Raw genomic sequence first — 21366 nt, 5'->3', positions numbered from 1 at the left:
TTAAAAAAAAAAAAAAAAAAAAACTTTGAATAAAGACTCAAATATATTTAAAAAAAAAAAAAAAAGGACAGGATTAAGTAACTAAATATTTGGAAAGGCTGGAAGCACTCTACAGGTCCTAGGTACGGGTAAGAGGTGTAAAAAGTGGAGCTTGGGCACTTGGGTGGGTGGCTTGGTGGGTTGAGTGTCTGACTCTTGATTTCCACTCATATCATGATCCCAGAATCATGGGCTCAAGCCCTGAGTCAGGCTCTGGGCTGAGTGTGAAGTCTTTGTAAGTGTCTGTCTGTCTGTCTGTCTGTGTCTCTCTCTCTGCCCCCCTCCCTCCCCCCTCCTGGGGTGCCTAGGTAGCTCAGTCTGTTAAGCGGCTGACTTCCGCCCAAGTCAGGATCTCATGGTTCATCGGTTTGAGCCCCACATGGAGCTCTGCACTGACAACTCAGAGCCTGGAGCCCACTTTGGATTCTGCGTCTCCCCTCTCTCTCTGTCCCTCCCCCACTCATGCTGTCTCTCAAAACTGAATAAACGTTAACAAATTTTTTTAAAAATTCACTCTCTGCCCCTCTTCCCTGCTCAAGTACGTGCCCTTTCTTTAGAAGAAAACAAAAACAGGGGCGCCTGGGTGGCGCAGTCGGTTAAGCGGCCGACTTCAGCCAGGTCACGATCTTGCGGTCCGTGAGTTCGAGCCCCGCGTCGGGCTCTGGGCTGATGGCTCGGAGCCTGTTTCCGATTCTGTGTCTCCCTCTCTCTCTGCCCCTCCCCCGTTCATGCTCTGTCTCTCTCTGTCCCAAAAATAAATAAAAACGTTGAAAAAAAAATTAAAAAAAAAAAGAAGAAAACAAAAACAAAAACAAAAAAACCCTGTGGAGACTCACCTGCCCTCCCCACTCCAACCAAACCAGCCCTCTCACAACAAGTTATTCAATGTCAATGTCGAAGAAAAGCTACGTGGTAGCTACAAGTTTCCCCTTTGCCCACCTCTCACCCTCCATCTACATCCAGTCTGCTCTCCAAAGCCCAAGCCTCTTTCCTGCAAGAGACCTCTTTCATTCCTGTTACTAAGCCTTACTTGCTTTCCTCGTTTCTGAAAAAAAAGTAGACCATCTCTAAGGCTGAAGCCAGGGAAAGCTTTAAATGGCAGCCACTATGTCTGGAGCCCAGCAAGGAGGGAGCCCAAACACCATCCCACGTCCCCGACCCTCCTGGGTGTAAGGGGAATAATAGTAGGTCCTATACTTGATGATTTTTTAAAGAATGGTGAACTTCTGTTCAACTGGAGTACGCACGGAAAGGCCGTGGAAAATCCAGGATCGCCTTCAATTAGCTTACATTTTAAGTCTTCACCTGTCCTAAAACACCACGTGAAATTCTGGACACCAAGCTGGTTTGGAAGCTGCACATCATCACTCAGTGGGCCTCTTCATGTACAAGCAGTGTTTTAGAATTCAGTCCTAAGAAAGGCTGGACTTCTCTAAAAGCTTTCCTCATCTTAGATCAGCAGTAGCACTGTTTCCCTTTCCACCTTGACCCACAGGGAGCTCATGAGGGTTGGCCTTGAGGCTTCCTTTTTCCCCCTGGGATCCTGATTTTCTATTTTCACCAAGGCACACGTGTATTTACCTACTTACTGATTTACCCAGGTTGGCTGGATCTTGTTCCTCCACACCTTTCATCTCAGGTCGTCAACTCTGGTCTGACCCTTCGACATGACTTATGACAAAAACGACATTATCGACTGACCACTGCTATCACCCAAACCTTCGCTGGGGAAAGGGGGGAGCGCTAGCTATTTGAGATCCAGTGCTAAGCAACAAGCAGAAATAACTCACAGGCTGTTTCCACTCCTTCCCCACTAATAGAGAAGACAGGATGCTGTCATTTACTGCATACCTGGCTTCATGCTGCAACTGCCATATTCCTCGAGGCAAACAAAACCTTGAAGATATTAGCCCCGTGTCCTTGGCCTAAGAAATAAGCCTCAGAAATGTCAAGTCATGTACTGGAAGAAGCATAGTTAAGCGGCAGGCCTAGGATTTGAAAGTAGGATTGACCGAAGTCCACGCCTTTCCTAAAAAGGGAACACTCCTCTGCCCTCGCCTCACCCTTCATGCTTCTTTTCCACCTATGCAGTCATGGATGATGATGGTATTCTGGTCTCTAGGCCATGATTCTACCTTACTGTGCAATTTCCATGCACTGACTCAGTTATTTACCAAGAACCTTCTATACGCCTAGTGTTATACTAAGGCTGCAGGGTTACAGGCCCCAAACTTACTCTCTAGAGGAAGCAGACAGAAGCAAGTTAAAGAAAAAAGCAAGCTAATTTCAGATAGTGCTCCAAAGAGACTCAAACAGAATTAGGAGAGTCAGAGTGGAGGACCAGGAAGGCCTCAGAGCTGAAATGTGAAGAACAATGCAACACAAGAATGTGGAACATGTGGGGTCCCCGCACTGGAAGTAGAGGTAAGAGCAAAGGAACAAGTTCAAGGAACAGAAAGAAGGCTGGTATGGCTGGAGCATAAAGGGAGAGGAAGCAGGAAAGGAAAGCACGGGCCCGATCACGTGTGGCCTCATGATAAGGAGTTTGGGCTTTAAGCAGCGTGATGAGAATCTGCAGGACATGTGTACGTGTATGTGTAAACACAAACATACTTACCAAACCATTAAACATTTTTTTAAATGTTCATTTATTTTTGAGACAGAGAGCATGAGAGGGGGAGGGGCAGAGAGAGAGGGAGACACAGAATCCAAAGCAGGCTCCAGGCACCGAGCTGTCAGCACAAAGCCCGACATGGGGCTCGAACTCACAAACTCACGACTGAGCCACCCAGGTACCCCACTGTAACCATTTTAAAGTCTACAGTTTGGCTGCATTAAATATATTCACACGGTTGAGCTGGAAGGGTTTTAAAGCAGGGGAGTGAATGAAGCCATCTGATTTAAGTCTTAGAAAATTCAGAAAGGTATAGTGTGTGCCTAGATCCCCAGAGGTGAAATCCAGAAGGCTGCACATAGTCCTTAAGATTAATACAGGAGCCATCAGCATTAGCACAAACTATAAGTGAGTTACCAACAAAACAAGAAATGAAAAGCCAATTGTCAATTTGGAGAAGCGGCTGCGGCTCCCATCCCTCAAGGCTTTTGGGTGCTTATGAGCTATAAGACCTAGAAGGAAAAGAGAGGATGGAGTTGAGAACCACAAAAAGGCTGTGAGGTATCAGAAATTCTGTAGTTTGTGACTCTCCTAGAAGAAACAGGGTCCGGGGCGCCTGGGTGGCTCAGTCAGTTGTGCATCCAACTTCGGCTCAGGTCATGATCTCACCATTGGTGGGTTCGAGCCCCACGTCAGGCTCTGCACTGACAGCTCAGAGCCTGCTTGGGATTCTGTATCTCCCTTTCTCTCTCCCCCTCTCCCACTTGCGCTTGGTCTCCGTCTCTCTCTCTCAAAAATAAATAAACATTAAAAAAAAAATGGGGGGGAGACCACCACCACAAGGGACGTGGTCCAGGTTCCAACAGAAGTGCTTCCAGCACGCCTATAGCAGGCTCCTTCTCTACTGCACACTTCTTACATTCAAGGGAAATCATTTACCCAAGAAAAAAAGGGCCCATCACAACTATTTACATTGTCTTCATGTTTAATCGTATCTGAGACCACTGTGTAAGACCAAAGTGATTTCATGGTTATTAAGAATTTTAGTCAGGGGCACCTGGGTGGCTCGGTCGGTTAAGAGTCTAACTCCGGCTCAGGTCACGATCTCGTGGTTCATGGGATGGGGCCCAGCACTGGGTTTTGTGTTGACAACTCAGAGCCTAGAGCCTGGAGCCTGCTTCGGATTCTGTGTCTCCCTCTCTCTGCCCCTTCCCTGCTCGCTCGCTCTCTCTCCCTCTCACTCGAAAAGAAAAGAAAAGAAAAGAAAAGAAAAGAAAAGAAAAGAAAAGAAAAGAAATTTAAAAAAAAATACCTCTAAAATTTTTTTTTTACTCATTGGGGAAGCTGGGTGGCTCAGCTGGTTAAACTCAAGTCATAATCTCAGAGTTGGTGAGTTCCAGCCCCACATCGGGCTCTGGGCTGACGGTACAGAGCCTGCTTGGGATTCGCTCTCCCTCTCCCCGGCTCACAGACATGCTCTCTCTCTCCCTCTCTCTCAAAATAAATGAATGAACTTAAGAAAAAAAAAGTAGGAAGGAAAAAAAGAATTTTACTCAAGTTCCTAATACCTCATTCACCAGATCACTTTAAAATTAGAGTTCTGCTTTAAGAAAGTGAGTATATCTCCCTACTGTCATGCAGGAGTTCAGAAAGGAGTAGAATTTCTTTGTTCTAAAGGAACTGAAAATGCTGTTAGGGATCCCCCAACTCTAAGTCATTTGACAAAGAAACCAAGGTCAGACGTTAAGATTCCAACGCGAGATACTTTGGTCAGTGCCCTCTAAAGAGGAAATCTGACGCTTGTTACTAATGATTCCCAGAAACCCAGGCTTGCTATTATTGATAATTACCCACAAAGTTAAACAGAATGGGACCTACTAACATAAGGTACTCAGGAATAGGAAACGGTTCTCCTGTGTCATTAAGTCCCCCACACATAGAGAAGTACCAACGCATACAGTACAGTCAAACTAACTTCCAAACCTACGCAGCACATCTTCCTAATGTTCCACGAACCGTAATGAAATTATTACCGTCAACCTCCAAACAGTGTTTCAGATGCCAAATTTTAAAATACAAGATTTGAATGTTTACCCAACAATACTATAGAATACAACCCACTGGTAAATATTCAGATGTAGACATTGTAAGTTTTCACTTTTAGGTCCTACATGTATGGGAAGGAGTAAAAGCAGAGTTCAGAGAATGGTCCCCCGGGAGGAGCGGATCAGGGGTTAACACAGGAATGCAGAGCTTAAGAAATGTTCATTCTAATAATTGTTTATACTCATAACAGGCCCTAAATGTCTCAGCCTTAAAACCAACCCACCTTACTAAGCAGACTTCAACGACAACAAAAAATAAAAAGCCTTTTGTAAGTATCTGTCCAGGAGTCTAGCGTACGTTTTCTAAATTATTACTTCGTTTATTCTCTTTCAAGAGCCTAAAATGCTAGTTGTAGGTATCGACCTTTTCCTGATACAGACTTTTCCTTTCCCACCAGGGGGAGTCAGCGGTTGACAGTGGGAGGAAAAGGAAAGGCGAGTAACCTGGGGACTGTCTGTGCCAGCAAGCCAGGCAGGCTTTCAGGAGGACTACCAGGTCAGGAATCAGGATCCGTGACTTCGCCTGCCCTATGTAGGTCGCAAGGTTGACAAGATCACTCTGGAGGGCTTCCCTAGCTTGGCTCCATGGGAATTTCTATGCACAGCATCTCAGTTAAAGATAAACAGCAGATAAAAAAAAGGACGAGGTGGAAAACCCTCAGAGGAGTGGCAAATGGTCAGGACTAGTAACTTTTAGCAAACCTGAACTTCTTAACATGTAGAACTGAGAGAAAATTAAACACTTTCTAACTTTCTTTCAATCTACTGATGTTAACATCAACGGTTTTCGAGTCTTAGATGTTTTACTCAATCCAGTACAAAGCACTTCTATATTTGGTCTAACATAAGATAATTAAAATACCAACAGCCTTGAGTGAAGGTCATAATTTCTGAATACCCGAAACCTCAAGATTTTAAAGCCTTCTTAGTCTTTTCTCAACACTAAATGTCTTAAATACTCAGCTTTTATCATGAGCTTCTCTATTCGGCCCAATGATTAAGTGGTTTAGCTTACAGTAAGCTCTATAAAATAGGATGTCACTCCCATACAATAATGACGACAATTTAGGGAAAAATAGACATCTCAGACTGTGCCCTAAATCTAGCAACATGGCAATGTTCATTAGTCATACTGCCAGGGAAAAAAAAAAAAAAAAAACAAAAGTAAACACGGCCTTAAAGCAATGGATTAAGGATGTTCAAGACACAACTGAAGAGTGATGAAATACTGAAACATACATAGCGTATGTAGCCTTACTGGGCCTACATCTTCTCATCTGCAAATTTAAGCAGGTCCTGCTCTAGTATCTACACGATGGAAAACTATTCAGCCTTAAAAAGGAATAAAGTACGTTCTACAATGTGGATGAAACTTGAAAACAGACTAAGTCAGACACACGAGACCACAGAATGTAGGATTCCATTTAAATGAAATGTCCAGAACGGGCAAATCCAGAGAAACACCAAGTAGATTAGTGGTTGCTAGGGCCTGGGGGGCAGAGGAAAACTGGGAGTGATTGCTAATGGGGTTTCTTTCTGGGATGATGGAAATATTCTGGAATTAGCTAGCGGTGATGGCTGTACAACCTGGTGAGTATAGTGGAAGCCACTGAACTGTGCCCAAGTGAATTACACCAGTTAAAAGAGGAAACAAAAAAGTTGATTTCTAAGGACCTTTCAAGTCTAAAACTACTCTAGTATAGAACCAGTAGATTCCTTTGCTGTCACTCCATTAAAAAGATGCCAATCACACAGATTGTTGTTACTCTGTGGGAAATTAAAGTAAGACGGCATACAAGCAACAGAAACCCATAAAATCCAGATTTGGCTTCCACAAACATGCTGGCTCCCACTACATTTTTTTCTTTTTAACTAAGAGGTACTAGCGAATAACTAGAGCTCTGAGCATACCCTGTGTACAATTATTTTTATGAAGACTTCACGTAACTAAGCTTGGACTTGGGCAAAACTGTCACGTCACAGCTCATTTCCAATCTAAAGGACTTTTCACGAAACCACACTGTAGTTAAAACTCTCATGCCTGGGATCAAATGAGATTTGGTGGTGAAAGCACTGAGCATATCGCCTACCAGTCAGCACACAGACACGTAGAAATTCAGCCTAACAGTGAACCTGCTTTGATTTCTTCACCTACTATCAATTATCTCCTTATTTCAGTTCCAGAGATTACACTATATTCAGAATCTGTACTTGGGACGTGCATAGTTAATCACAAACTATTTAGCGTCTCTTTGGTGTTAATTCCAAACCACAAGGACAAGGAAGAGGGATAGCTTACCACAAAATATGTCTGAGGAAACAGGCCATACTATGTTATTGCCATCAAATATTTATAATCAGCTTTATGTACAGAGTACTCTGTTATGCAGACAACTAACTCTGCAAAGAAATGGGCATTAAAATAACCCCAAACTGTTCAACTCTGTAAGCAGCCACTTACAGGGGAAATAATGACTTTTCAATGCTGACTTCATTGTAAATTACCTCCCATTAGTCAGGCCCCTCAAATGCCACCCCCCCCCCCCCCCCACTGGCTGACTTGATACGCATCACTTCATCAAGTAAAGCCTCCATTATCAAGTTTTCTGGGTATGGGAAAGCGGGTAAGCAACTTGGTAAGAGATCAAGGACAGAGTATATAACGCCCTGGTTTTCCAAATTTCTGTAAAACCAACATGTCCTCACTGTGAGAAAAAGTAAATTTACTTTTATGTGGTGGGCGTATCTTTAGGTACCTAATACCTAATTTCAAATGGCATCCTGATTCCAGCAAAATTCAATAAGCAATTCATATTGATGGAAAAACAAGGCTTTTAGTTTCAACACGATCGGTGTGCACGCGCTCATTCTTAAGCCACCGGAATCTACAGAAGGTGCTCTGACAACCATCAAATAAGTTAGTGGACAGGTCTCACTTAAACACGTACCTCCGACTAAACTCAAACTCCTAAGACCTCCACAAGACACTCTGAAATCCAGAACAGCAGCGCCTATTAATACCTGCTATCGAATTCTGGCAGCAACTCGGATCCCTTTGCTCGGTCCTCTGAGTCCCAGAGCCGTCCGAGGTTAGTTAGCTCGTCTCGGGGCTTGCAGGAACTACGACCAGACCAGCCTTCCCTACCGGCCTTTTCACCTCGCGCTTCATTTGTTCCTCTCAATTGTTAACGATCTTTTAATACTCAAGGGTCATCGCGCTTGGAGGCTGCGTCCAATTCTGAGAATTTATGAGACAGCGGTAAAGTAATCCTGGGAGAAGGATTCTACAACACAAACTCGGTACTACGTGTGACGATCTTCACAAACAGAAAATTAACTAGCCATGGCAGGATCATTCTCAGTGTTCTTACTATCCCGGCAATTTAACTAGATAGCATGTGAAAAAAAGAACAAGACACCCACAGGAAAAAAAGCCAGCTTTTCCATGGTTATAAAGTTAAAAAAAAAAAAAAAAATCAACACGCAGTAAGTCCCTTTTGCTCTAGATATTTTCTTTGGCTTTGTAGAATCTCTTCACGGGGAAAGAAAGTAGATGGCCTTCTGTCAACTAAAATTCGTGCAAAGACTTAAAGTACTCGACTTTATTTAGTGACGAACGTCCCCAGTCGCGTAGATAACCGACCTATTTGCAACGCGCCGAACCCCCGACAAACTGAAACTTCCCCAAACGGAAAGGGTTAAGAGCAATCTACAAAACCTCGCGGACCCTCGCCCCGACGTGCTGCGGGGGGAGGGGGAGGGAAGCGAGGACCTCGCCGGCAGCGCGGTGACAGGCCCCGGCGGCGCGGAGCCTGCACACGCGAGCCCTACGTGCCGCCCAAGTCCCGCCCCGCCGAGGCGAGCGCGGGGAGCACGGGGAGCGCAGCCGCGGGCAGAGTCCGGCCTGCGCGCCGGGCGTGGGAGCGGAAGGCGCCTCTCGGGAGCAGCTGAGGGTCCGGGGAAGGGGAAGGGGAAGGGGAGGGGAGGGGAGGGGAGGGGAGGGGAGGGGAGGGAAGGGGAGCGGGGCGGGGCCGAGACGCCCCCCAGAGGAAGGCGGGGGAAAGGCGACGGCGGGCGGCCCCCGGACGGGCGCGAGCTCCGCGCAACCCGGCCGAGGCCCGCCCCGCGCCCCCCCCACCCCCACCCCCAGGCCTCGCGGGGGAGCCAGCCGGGCGGGGGCGGCGGACAACGGGCCGGCGGCCGTCCGTTGGCCCCAGCGCGCCCCGCCCCGCCGCGCCGCCCCGCCCCGCGCCGCGCGGCCGCCCCGCCCGGGGAAACTACGCCATTGCGGCCTAGCGGGCGGCGCCGCGCCTCCCGCCGCCATCTTCGGCCCGCCGGCCCGCCGGCCCGCCGCCCCCGCCGCGGCCCGCCATCTTTTGGGGCCGCCATACTTGCCCTGCGAAGAAGATGGCGGCGCCCATCACACACATAAAACATGGCTTCCCTTCAAAACAAAAACATCCCGGGGGCCGGCGCGCGCCGGCGCTCACCTGAGGACCACATGGTGACCGAGAATTCGCCCTCCAGGGTCTTGATCTGCACCTGCTTCTGCTCCCACTTCTTGTTGCCCGCGTCCGCGCCGCCCGCCGCCCCGGCCCCGCCGCCGAGGTAGCCCTTCTTGCCGCTCTTCTTGCCGCCGCCCTTCTTGACGCGGCCGCCGCCCGACGACGACGAGCCGCCGCCGCCGCTCTTGCCGGCCGCCGCCACGGTGACCAGCGTCTGCTCGATGTAGTCGTCGTCGCCGCCGGCCGGCGCGGGCACCGGGATGAGGATCTGGTCCTCGAAGCCGTCCTCGGCGCGCAGCCCGTCCGAGTCGTCGCCGCCCACCACCTCCTCGCGCGTCTGCACCAGGATCACCTCCTGGTGGTGGTGCACCTGGGTCGGGTCGTCGGTGACGAGCGGCTGCAGCGCGATCATGGGCGGGTGGTGGTGGTGGTGGTGGTGGTGGTGGCCCGCGTGCCCGTGGCCGCCCCCGCCGCCGTGGTCGCCGCCACCGCCGTCCTCGTCGTCGTCGTCCTCCTCTTCCTCCTCGCCCACCACCGTGGTCTCGATGGTCTCCACCGGGATGGTCTCCACCTCAATCTCGTGCAGCTCCACGATCTCGGCCGGCATCTCCGAGCCGTCCGTGGCGATGTAGAGGGTGTCGCCCGAGGCCATGGCTGAGGGCTCCGCCGCCACGGCCGCGGCGGCCTCCGCTCCGGGGCTACGGGCGGGCGGGCGAGGAGGCGGCCGGCCGTGGGGAAGGAAGGCAGAGGGAGGAAGGCGGCGGGCGGGCGGGCGGGCGGGGGGAGAGGGGGCGGGCGGCGGGGGGAAGGGGCGGGCGCGGCGGCGGCGGCGGCGGGCTTCCCCGCCTCCTCGTCTCGGTGCGCCCCGCGCTCGCTCGGCCGCTGCTCGCCCCGGCGCCCCGCCTCGCCGCGCCTCGGCCGCCCGCTCTGGCCGCGCCTCCTCCCGCCCTCCGGGCCGGCGCTCCGCTTCCCCCTTCCTCCTGCGCCTCCGCCTCCTTCCACACAAATACCAACTCCTCACCCCGAGCCCAGATCTCGCCGCCGCCGCCGCCGCCACACTCCGCTCGGGCTCGGCCTCGCGAGACTTCCGCGCTGGCCTCGGCCCGCCCCGCCTCGCTCCCACTCGCCCACTGGCCCTCTCGCTCCTCCCCCTCTGCCAATCGATCTGCCCGTTCGCCGCCGTGGCCCCGCCCACTCACCCGGGCTCCTCCCGGATTGGGGTCGACGGGGCGGCCCCCGCGCGCGCCGGATGGCCGCGGCGCGTGACGTCAGCGCGCCGCCACCGCCCGCCGCCGAGAGTCGCGCGGCTCCCGCCCTCCGCGGTGCAACAGCAGCGAGACCCGCCGCCCCGGGCCCGGGCCGCACTCGGGAGCGGGGCGTCGCCGCTGCAGCCGCCGCCTCGGGAGCCGGTGAGCGGTGCGCGGTCCCCGGCGCCGCGGGGGAGGGGGCCTGCAGGAGAGGGCGGGGTCGGCCGCACGCGGGGTCTAGGCAGGCCAGCGGCCCGGAGGACGCGCGGGGGAGCGGGCGGCGCGCGCGGGGCGGCCCCGGCGCCCAATAAAGTCTGCTTTGACGAGAAACGCCTGTGCCTCCTTTTTCGCGTCGGGTGGCGTTTGCTCTCGGCGCCTGGCTCCGGGCGGGCGATGGCGGCGGTGAGTGTGCAGGGCCAGGCGAACAAAGGCGGGCGGGCCGCAGAGGAGAATGGCCGTGGGCCTCCGCGGGCCCGCATCTCGCCGCGAGCGCCCTTCCCCGCGAGGCGCGGGGCCCGGGGTGCCGAGCGCAGGTGGGCCGCGCCGGACGGCCGGGGCGGGGCGGCCGGGCGGAAGCGGCGCGCGGAGCCCCCAGGTCCACCGTTGGGAGGATGTCCGTTATCCTTTTGTGACCCGCGGAAACCTGAGACGGGGCCGTTGGGTGCCCGCTTCGCTGTAGAGCTTGGAACCACGGGGGCCCCCGCCGCTCGTCGTGTCGCTCGGCTCCTTGTGGCTTTCTAGAATTTCCTTCTGAGCTTCCCTTTCTTCGCTCTCCAGCCAATCAGTGTTTTCCTTGACCACCGTCTTCACCTATTTCTCACTTTCATAGACACTCCTCCCTTTGCCCACCAGGCTTTGCATTCGTCTCATCCTTTAAAGCTCCCCCGTTTCTCCATTCTTCGTGCAACAGAGCCTGGATTTTTCCTGGCACGAAATAACGGCAAGTTCAGCCTTCCTGAATGGCTGGTGCAGCGAGGTCATTTTGCCCTTACTCATCCTTTTGGTCGACCTGACAGTTGGTTTAAAGCAATAAAAATACAGACTCCCTGATTTTTTCAGAAAATCTGGGAAGGCGTGTCTTTGCCCAGTGTAATGCCGTGAAAATTCATTGAATGCGTACGTTCTCCACGCTTATTCCTGGAATAGTGTTCCTGCAGTTGAAGCCCGTCATTGTTCTGGACTGATTCATCAGTTCTTAGGTCCAACTTGTTAAAACCAGCAGGTGTCTTTGATAACATATTAGAGAAAAGTTGATTCATTCTGATTAACAAGTGACTTGATTTAATATCTAAATGCCATTCGACTTGACTTTTGAGAATTTCAGCATAAAGAGTGAAAAATGAGATCATTTTCTCTTTGCATCTGAGTTTCAAAACCTGAGTAATTCCCCTTGGAGTTCTGCACCCACACAGTTTGGCAAAGTAAAATCTGTTGAAATAAGTCATTTCTGGCTTCGTAGCTTATAAATTGTGCATAAATATTTCACAAGCGAAAACCAGTTGTGGGAGAATTTTGTATGTGGCTTAATTTCACTTTCCCCACTCTCTAGTAATTGACAAGAAAATGTTTTTGTAAGTAGTTGATACTTCCCTCTAGACTAAACACCAGAAATGGGGGAAGTACCTGCTTAGCTTCTAAATCCTAGATCTGTAGACGTTCACCATCAAGGGGAGAAAACTGAAAAGGGCTTAAAACTTGGGAAGGATGGCAGGTGCAACACAGCATTAAGATGTCCCTAAGTGCTACCCTCACACCTGCTCCACGAGTAGCTTTTAAAACTTGCCCCAGAGCAGGTGACCCGTTTAACATAGGCCTGGAGTTTTCTGTGGTGGGAGGTATTCTTGCTTTCAGCGCTTTAGCTGTGAAGGATCTTACGACAAGATGTGCAAAGACCCTGCGCTGTATGGGCACTAACCTCGCACTTGCTGCAAAAGGTGAATATCAATTTAAAAGGACAGGTTAAATTGCCATTTCAGAACCATGGCTCTGAAAGTTTGGGTAATTTTACTGCTTTTTCTCTTCTGTTTGGGCAGAGTGAATTGAGCCAATGAGCATTCCCTCTGAATGTTCTAGAGTCCCTTTGTTTTAGCAAGAAGCCAAATGATTAGGGTTACTAAATTAAGCTGGTATTTCTCTTAACGCAGATCTTGGGTGCTTTTCCCTTTCCAACTGTGAGGGCAAAGGTTATGGCTGTGTCTGTTTCTAGCTCCTTCTTTTATACATGGAATGATTGTTTGCTTTTTGGCTCGTCAAAAAATGAAGGCGACATGACAGGAGTTCTGTATGATAGTGTTGGACTGTTTCAAGGGTCTCAAAAGCTCCAACTTCACCCAAGACTTCCAGTCTACTGCAGAAATAAATGGAAACAACTGTGGAAAAAACTAGAATGTTGGAAGAATCCTGAGTCATGCAGACTTTTCCAGGAGCTCAAGAAGTCAGAGCTCACTAATGGTTGAGGAGATGTGGTGACAAATATCTTGCAAGGAATGTGCCCTTTGGCCACTTGATCAGGACAGAAGCAGGACAGAGATGTGGACTGTTAGCCACAACTCTTAAAGTCACCTGCCTTCATCTTCCTAATGGTTTCTTTCCTGAAAGCTCCATTAAATGCTCAAACTCCGTTTTAAGAGCCTGTGGTTTAGGGAGACGTGTGGAGGGGGCAAATGTCAGGAGTGAGCAGAGTGGGGTGGGGGGAGGTAAAGGATGTGCATTAAAAAATGTTGGTACCTCTCCCGTTTTCAGACAGGGTCTTATGGATTATAAGGCTAGCTGTTCAGTTTCACTCTGCCATATGTCCATTTTTTTATTTCTTTTTTAATGTTTTTTTTTTATTTTATTTTGTTTTGAGACAGCATGAGCAGGAGAGAGAGAGAGACACAGAATCCGAAGCAGGCTCCAGGCTCTGAGCTGTCAGCACAGAGCCTGACGCGGGGCTTGAACTCACGGACTGTGAGATCATGACCTGAGCTGAAGTTGGTTGCTTAACCGACTGAGCCACCCAGGTGCCCTGCCATATGTCCATCTGTGACCGATTGGGAATGGTTCAGGTGATGAACTCATGACGCTAAATAATTTCCCTTTCCACATACTGAGGTACCTTCCTTGTGAAATTCCTTTTGGTTAATTCTAAACATCGAGTCCTTTTGAAGTTACCTCCAGTCAGCAGGCAGTTAGTGGTCTGCATCAGCTGCAGAAAGGAGAATGTTAGAGCCGTGGACATTTTTGGTTTTTAACGGACGGGGAAAGCAGCTGAGGAAGGAACTGGTTGAGGTCACAAAGACACATTGCAAGGTAGCCACGGGGCTGCATGTAGAGCGAGCGTCCCCTGCTTTTGTTAGACTGCAAAGCTTCCAAGTTTGCAGGGGTTGAATTCCAATTTAGGTCTAGGCCGAGTGTCCTTTTTTTTTTTTTTTTTAATGTTTATTTTTGAGAGAGAGAAACAGAGTACGAGCAGGGGAAGGTCAGAGAGAGAGGGAGACACACAATCTGAAGCAGGCTCCACGCTCTGAGCCGTCAGCACAGAGCCCAACTTGGGGCTCCATCTCACAAACTGAGATCGTGAGCTGAAAACACAAGTTGGATGTTTAATTGAGCCACCCAGGTGCCCCTCAGGCCGAGTTTCCAATAAAATACTTGGGAAAATCAGGTTGACATTTCACGTTTGTGCATCTAAGTTATGCTAACTTTGTATCAATACAAGTCAAATGAGGGACGCCTGGGTGGCTCAGTTGTTTAAGCTTCTAAGTTTCAGATGGTGATCTCACAGCTTGTGAGTTTGAGCCCCGCATCGGGCTCTGTGCTGACAGCTCAGAGCCTGAAGCCTGCTTTGGATTCTGTGTCTCCCTCTCTCTGTCCCTCCCCTGCTCGCTCGCTCTCTCTCTCTCTCTCTGTCTCAAATAAACTTTAAAAAGACAAATACAAGTCAAATGAAACACTATAGGCATGCATTTGCTGTCTTAATCATCTAAACTATAGTTCTCGGTTGTGGGATCTATGAAATCTGGGCCACGAAAAGCATACTCCCCACTCCATCAATGTCTATGTTAGATTTGGAGCTTAAGTTGTGGTAAGGTGCCCTGACGAGACCTCTATTAAGCTGACATTTATGTGCTATTTCACGTCCTTTTATAAGACCTGAGTCAAATTCTCTGAGGCCAAGCAGGTTCTTTCAGTACATGGATCCGGTTACTACCCATAACACTAAGGAAAGTGGAGGTCTTTGGTAACACACGAACCTAGTTCTCTACTTTGCTGGTCGATAGCCTCCCGAAGAGACGCTAGATCCACTTTTGCACTGACATTGGCTGCTCCCACTTGCCCAGCCAGGCAGACGCAGCGTGTGCACCTGAACAGAGTGAGCGGATGTTTCTCTTTTCAGCCCCTGTGACTTTTCTAGCCACGCTGGACTGCATTTGCATGCGTGGGGCGGGTTAATGCAGTGGAACAGAACAGCTTATGAGCACTAAGGAGTTAGCTTGGCCTTGCAGACGGGGTGGGGGTTTGGAATCCAGCCTCTCGGATGGATTTTCGCTGTAAAGAGGAGTGGCCCGGGGAGTTCAGGTGAGTCTGGCTGGTCATTCTCCTTGCCAAGTGCCTGGAGGACACAGCTGTGAGCGAGGATCACACACTTGTCTTCGGGGAACCTGCAGGGTCGGAGAGGATAGGTCCCAAACGGGTGGTTCGCAGATACTTGGCAGGATTCGGGTTGTGCGAAGTGCTAGGAAGAAGAGGAGAGGTGGGGGATGCTGTCAGGTAAAGGCCTTCCTGAGTAAGGGACAGCTCAGCTGGGACTGAGGCTCAAGGGACCAGAAAGTGCCTGACCCAGTGTTTGGCCACACACCAGCCTTTCATTCTTCTATGTTAGTTTCTGTAAAAAAAAAAAAAAAAAAAAAAAAAACCTTAGAGCAGTGGGGGAGGGGCAGAGAGAATCAAGTAGACTGAAGGCTCCGAGCTGTCAGCACAGAGCCCGTCGAGGGGCTCGAACTCCTGAACCGTGAGATCATGACCTGAGCCGAAGTCGGACACTTAACCCACTGAGCCACCCAGGGGCCTCTGTTTTATGTTAATTTCTATGTGAAACAGCAGTAGATAAATCAGGTGATAAATGTGTAAATACTGGGGCAAGCCCATAACCCTCATTGTTAGCCTTGGAGATTCATCAAATTAACAGATTAATCCACTGAAACTGCTTTTGGGGTTGGCTGAGGTTTTCTCACTCATACTTGGTTACTAACATCATGTCCTACTGTTGTCTTGTATCAGCCATTCCTTCTTCAAAATTCACACCTGAACTTGGGGATTAATAGTGGAAATGGGTTTGGAACTCCAGACCTTGCGAGACAGACCAGCTGCAAAGCTGATCAGTGGGAAGAGCAGACCGGAGTCACCACAAGCTTGGGGTCAGGTCCCAGTGGCGCAGTTTATCAATCGTGTAACATTAGCAGAGGCTTGTAACCTCTACACCCTTCATTTCCTCTGCTATAAAATGGGCCTAACAATGCCAGTCTTCAGGCGTTATGCGCGTGCGCAGTAATGGTAAGGCAAATGCCCAACTTTTTGGGCTTTTTTGGTATGTAGGGTGCTTGTACGCTCAGGACCAGTTATGTTTTCTTCCTACGCTTCTCTTTTCCTGGGTGAGCTAGTTCCTGACCCTCGCGTCTCAGCCTCTGCGCCTGTGCTGTGCATTCGGCCGCTGCTGGTTTTGCAACTGATGATTATAGATGGGATCCAACACTCACTCGGTTTCTTAGAGCAAATGAAAATTCATTTACTAGCCGGGTGGATTTGCCATATCAGAGGTAAGTATTTAATCTCTCTGAGCTAGGTGGATTGCTGTCTATTAAAAGTGGAATAGACAACTTGCTTTTGTGTTTCCCATGTCGATCGGAACCAGTCTTGGGGCGCCTGGGGGGCTCAGTTAAGCGTCTGACTTGGGCTCAGGTCATGGTCTCGCAGTTCGTGAGTTCAAGCCCCACGTCAGGCCCCGTGATGTCAATGCAGAGCCTGCTTCAGATCCTCTGTCCCCCTCTCTCTGCACCTTCCCCACTCATTCTCTGTCTCTGTCTGTCTCTCTCTCTCTGAAAAATAAACATTAAAAAAAACCCTCAATTTTTCAACATTGGAGCTCCCTTTGGACATGTCTGTACTGCGGACTGCTGGTGTCTCGCTCACTTTTCTTGGGACACAGGTGCTCTGGCTGGAGAGGGTGGACCCAAGGAGACTTGGCACAGGCGTTGTCATGGTGGGGTTCAGCCCCCGCCACAGGAACAGCAGCCTAGAGGTGGGAGTCAGGAAGGAGAAAGGCTGTTGATCTCTCCTCTGTGTTCCCATGAGCCACGTTCTGGTGCTGAGTTGCCATCTGACTTCCTTGGCACACCCTGGCGCACGGTTCTTTCCCTGCTTAGGTCACGTACAATTTTGAAACTTGGGATTTGAAGGATGGGGGTAGGGAGGAAGGACCATCATATCTAAACTGTGCCATCCTGTTACTCCCCGAGGAATGGGTTGGGAGTTTCCTTGCACCATTCTGCTTAAATGGCATTGTCATCGTGGCGGGAACGCAGTCGTGGGGTGGGTGCGTCTTTTCCTAGGGCTGTTTTGACCAAATCCTTCCAAAGGCAGTGCTAGCCGCGACCCAGTGTGAGGCTGGTGCCACTTCAGATGCTACTCTGGCATCGTCTCACCTTCTCTTGTATTTTTTGAAGACCTGGGGCTTCCTCTCACACCTGAGCCATACCAGCTCTTAGGTGACTTGAGTCAGCCCTCTGACAGCCCTCAGGTCTGTATTTTGGCCTCTGCGATTCCATTATCTCGTTTCCCCTCTTCAGCTGCCATATCCTGGTCCTTGTCATTCCCGAGAGCAGCAGCACATCTGGAGTCTTAAACCCCCAATACCCTGCCCCTTCCGACTCATACCTTCCATCCCATTGACCCTCTGCTTCAGCCTCAGACCTTTATTTAGTGTTTTCACCCCTCCTTTCTTTCCCAGACTAGAAAGCCATGGTTAATCACAAGCGTCTTCAGCATCCCGTCCTGCTTCTGTCTGATAAAACTTCACCCTTGGATCAACCCACCTCTGTCTCTGCGCTTCTGGAATCCTGGGACCCACTGCAGGAGACACCGCTCATGTATGTAGACTTCTGCCGTAATGTACGGTCTCCAGCGTCAGCTATGTTGTTTACATTTTTTTTTTAATGTCTTATTTATGTTTGAGACCGAGAAAGACAGAGCATGAGAAGGGGAGGGGCAGAGAGAGAGAGGGAGAAACAGAATCCAAAACAGGCTCCAGGCTCTGAGCTGTCAGCACAGAGCCCCACACAGGGCTCGAACTCACAAACCGCGAGATGATGACCTGAGCCGAAGTCGGACGCTTAACTGACTGAGCCACCCAGGCGCCCTCTCCTGGTCTTTAAAAACAAGCCCCTGACTTGACCCTGTGTCTCTGTAGCCGTAGCCTGTCTCCTGTTCCCAGCTAAGCATCTCGAGCCCGTCTGTGCCACCCCAGGCCCTGTGTCTCCCGGCGGTCTACCAGACATTCCATCACTGGCCACACAGGCGGAGGCTTTCTGACCTGCTTCCTCGCCTTCTCTTGCACCCGACACCGGCCACTACTCTGTCCCTGGACTTGTCACCTCGGCTGTCTGCACCGCTCAGCTCGGTCTCCCCCTTCTCACTTCTCCTCTTGCCACTCTCCGTGTTCCGCGTGCTCTGCTGGGTCATCGGGTCCCCACGTGTGGCCCCAACAGCCACCTGCGTGCTGACCGCTCTTAGCTTCTGTCTCTATTCTGTTCACCCCGCTGTCCCAGATGGCCCCATGCACTGTCCCGCGGCACCCTGGACGTACCGCCCGCCTAACCACCTCTCCGTCCGCGCCAGCCCTGCTCTTCCAGCGGCTTCCCTCACCACCGCACTCACTTGCAGTGAACTTGGGAATTCACCCTGGACTCCTCGCTCCCTCATCCCCCGTGTGTAGCCACCAACTCCTAATGAGTTTACTTCCAGAATATTTTTTAAAGCCCGCTTTTCTCCATTCCCGCTCCTACTGTCCTCACGGAGGCTCTGGCTCCCTGTCACCTGCCCTTTGGCCAGCCCGCTGCTGCGCCTGCCACCGGTCCTCCTGCGCCAGGGGTCCCCTGAATTTTTCTAACGTGCAGAGGGGACCACATCGCTCCCCGCTTCAAACCTCTGGGGCTCCGGGCGCCTCGGGACGGCCGGCTCCTCTGCGAGGCGTTTCGAACCTTTCCGCCTTGTTTACTCGCCTCCGTGCCACCTGCAGACCCTGTTCATTTCCCTCTGCCTAAAACGGCCTTTCCCGCCTCCTTCAACTTTACTCATCTTCCAGAACTGCTCAGGTGATCCCTCCGGGAAGCTTTCCTTGGAAGGGTATTTCCATGGGCACAGTTACCATTGTTCTCACTGTAATGAACATGGCTCTTACCCGGTCTGCCTTTCTCACAAAATCACACATTCCTTAAGGGCAAGGACAGTGTCTGGTTTGCCTCTTGCTCCCAGAGGAACAGGGCCAGCCCAGTACAGGACACACGGGGGGCCTGTCTGAGCAGAACTACCCAGTGGTGTGGTTGCCTTGTCCTCCTCCCTGCTGCACGTGGAACGAAGCCCAGGGTCCTCAGCTGGGTTTCAAGGAAGCCTGGTGTAGCAAAAAAAAAAAAAAAAATAAGAGACCTGGATTTGAATATTTGTCTCACCGTGGATGAATTAACTAAGAGATCTTAGATGAGTTTCTTAACCTCTCTGGGTCAGTTTCTTTATCTGTAAAATAGGAATGTTGATGTTCAAGGTTGTCGGAATGGCAGATTGTAATAATATATACAGTGCTCCTGGCTATAGTAGGTGCTTAGTAAATTCCCTCATCGTTACGGCTTTCCCTGCGCCGTCCTGCTCCACCTCGACCCCCTCCCCCAACACCCAGCCTCACAAAAGTTGTCTTGCTTCCCTGCCTTTGCTCCGTCCGTTAAGGAATGCTTTCCTCACGTCCACCAGCGTCCACTCGGTTCGGATCCTGCCTCACGGCAGGCCCCAGATCCTCCAGTTAGAAATAACCCCTTCGCTGGTCTCCAGTCCCCCATACATGTGATATTCCCAGCTGATGACCAGCTAGCGGTCTTCTAACTACCTGTAGGCGGTTCCTGGGTTGGAAGCTTCTGGAAGACAGGGATGTTTCTTCTTAGTTTCGCAGGTCTCCGTGCTTCTGAGCACTCAGGGCCTGGAACATCCTAAATGTTAAGTGAGGGGCTGTTTACTTTGATGGGGATTGGGAGGTTGGAAAATGCTTCTTTGCCAGGTTAAACTGTTGTCGGCGTCTTAAAGGAATCAAACCCTCTGGGAACTCTGAATTCTAGCTTACCCAGCCTACTTGTCCGTAAGATTTTTTGCCAGAGGTGAACGTTCCCGTTTGCAAGCAAATAAACAAGTGTCTGGAAATTAGACATCATTCTAGAAAATCCATGTCAAACACGGTGAAAAATCATCAGTCTTGAAATTAGTTTATAATGTGAAGAAAGTAAAGCCTGTTGTTTGCTCCAAGCTACAGGAAAGCGATGTGTATTTCCAATTATTTCTCAAAGGCATATTCAAAAAGGAAATTCTTTGAGTAGACTGTGCTTTGGGAAGATAATCTCATTTTGACCTGCTGAAAGGAAGCTGACACAATCTCCTCCTGCCCTTTTGTTTTAAAAAAAATTTTTTTTAACATGTATTCATTTTTGAGAGAGAGAGACAGAATGTGAGTGGGGGAGGGGCAGAGAGCAAGGGAGACACAGAATCGGAAGCAGGCTCCAGGCTCTGAGCTGTCAGCACAGAGCTCGACACGGGGCTCGAACTCACGGACCGCGAGATTATGACCTGAGCTGAAGTGGGACGCTTCACCGACTGAGCCACCCAGGCACCCCAGCCCTTTTCTTTTTACATTTTATTTATTATTTTAGAGTTTTTATCATTTAAGTAATCTCTACACCCAACATGGGTCTCAAACTCAGGACCCCAAGATCAAGAGTCGCACGCTCCACCAACTGAGCCAGCCAGGCGCCCGTCATCCATCCCTTTTAAAGCGAATGGTGTTGGCCAGTAAAATCCCATCACACCCACCACAGCAAAGAGAGTCTACATAAAAAGACCGTTTCCTGTGGAAATAAGCGCCTTATCGATTGATGTATCAATCCAACGGTTAGCAGGTTAGCCATGCTGTTTGCAGACAGAGGTGTTTTAGGACCTGCTTGCACACATCTGTCACAGCCATTAAGTGGTGATTTCCCTTGGACACTGCTCATCCCCTTTCCCCCCAGACCATTGAATTCTCCATGCAAAGCCTACTCATTGAGAGAAGAGAAGCAGTCCCCTTGTGGCTGTGACCCAGGCAGGTAGCCCTGTCCAGCAGGGAGCTTATGATGTCAGAGTTTATCTAAACTCGTCTCTTGCAGCGTTCAGGGTTGCAAACTGGCCAAATTCAAACTTGTTTTTATAGGATCCAAATTTAGCAACTTGTATACAAAATGTAACGTGCAAACCTCCGTCCTATAAACTACTTCTGCCCCAGGAACATCAAGGTGGGGAGGTAGCCTGGCTGTCATCCAGCCTACTCCTGCCAGCTCAGTACCAGCAGCTGGCTCTCGGTGGGGGGGGGGGGGGGGGGGGGGGTCCTCTTGCAAACTGGGGTTCCACATTCATAAATCTAGAAACAACCAGGAGAAATAGGTGAATGCATTACTGTGTCACATGCATGTGTGCAGATGCGTTTCTTGAGCAGAATGTGTTGGGGGTCCCTGTGGCCTGGCTGATGACTACTCTTAGTACCCGGTGCTTCCTTCTTGCAGAGCCCCAGTTTTCTCATGGCAGGTACC

General features: G+C 50.4%; 2 protein-coding genes across 12 annotated transcripts in view; one reads left to right on the top strand and one right to left on the bottom strand.

Annotated features, from left to right (window-relative positions):
• YY1 (YY1 transcription factor) overlaps positions 1-9915 on the bottom strand; it is a 32734-nt gene extending 22819 nt beyond the window's left edge. For all 5 annotated transcript variants that reach the window (XR_007152663.1, XR_007152662.1, XR_007152664.1 and 2 more), the window contains exon 1: positions 9249-9915. Coding sequence is in view for 1 of the 5 variants with exons in the window: in XM_047860948.1 (XP_047716904.1) it covers positions 9249-9915 (667 nt within the window). In the remaining 4 variants the exon portion in view is untranslated. The remainder of the gene's footprint in view (positions 1-9248) is intronic.
• LOC125167161 (translation initiation factor IF-2-like) overlaps positions 9914-21366 on the top strand; it is a 40064-nt gene continuing 28611 nt past the window's right edge. For 5 of the 7 annotated variants that reach the window (XR_007152667.1, XR_007152666.1, XM_047860949.1 and 2 more), the window contains exons 1-2: positions 9914-10912; positions 17499-17637. Coding sequence is in view for 4 of the 7 variants with exons in the window: in XM_047860949.1 (XP_047716905.1) it covers positions 9914-10912; positions 17499-17637 (1138 nt within the window). In the remaining 3 variants the exon portion in view is untranslated. Of the gene's footprint in view, positions 10913-14548; positions 15071-17498; positions 17638-21366 lie in introns of those variants that run through there. The other 2 variants (XM_047860953.1, XR_007152668.1) reach the window with 2 other exon arrangements.

This window comes from Prionailurus viverrinus, chromosome B3, assembly GCF_022837055.1.
Source record: "Prionailurus viverrinus isolate Anna chromosome B3, UM_Priviv_1.0, whole genome shotgun sequence".
In the NCBI taxonomy this organism is placed as follows: domain Eukaryota; kingdom Metazoa; phylum Chordata; class Mammalia; order Carnivora; family Felidae; genus Prionailurus; species Prionailurus viverrinus.
The sequence above is the reverse complement of the archived record's forward strand: the minus strand, read 5'-3'. Positions and strand labels throughout refer to the sequence as shown.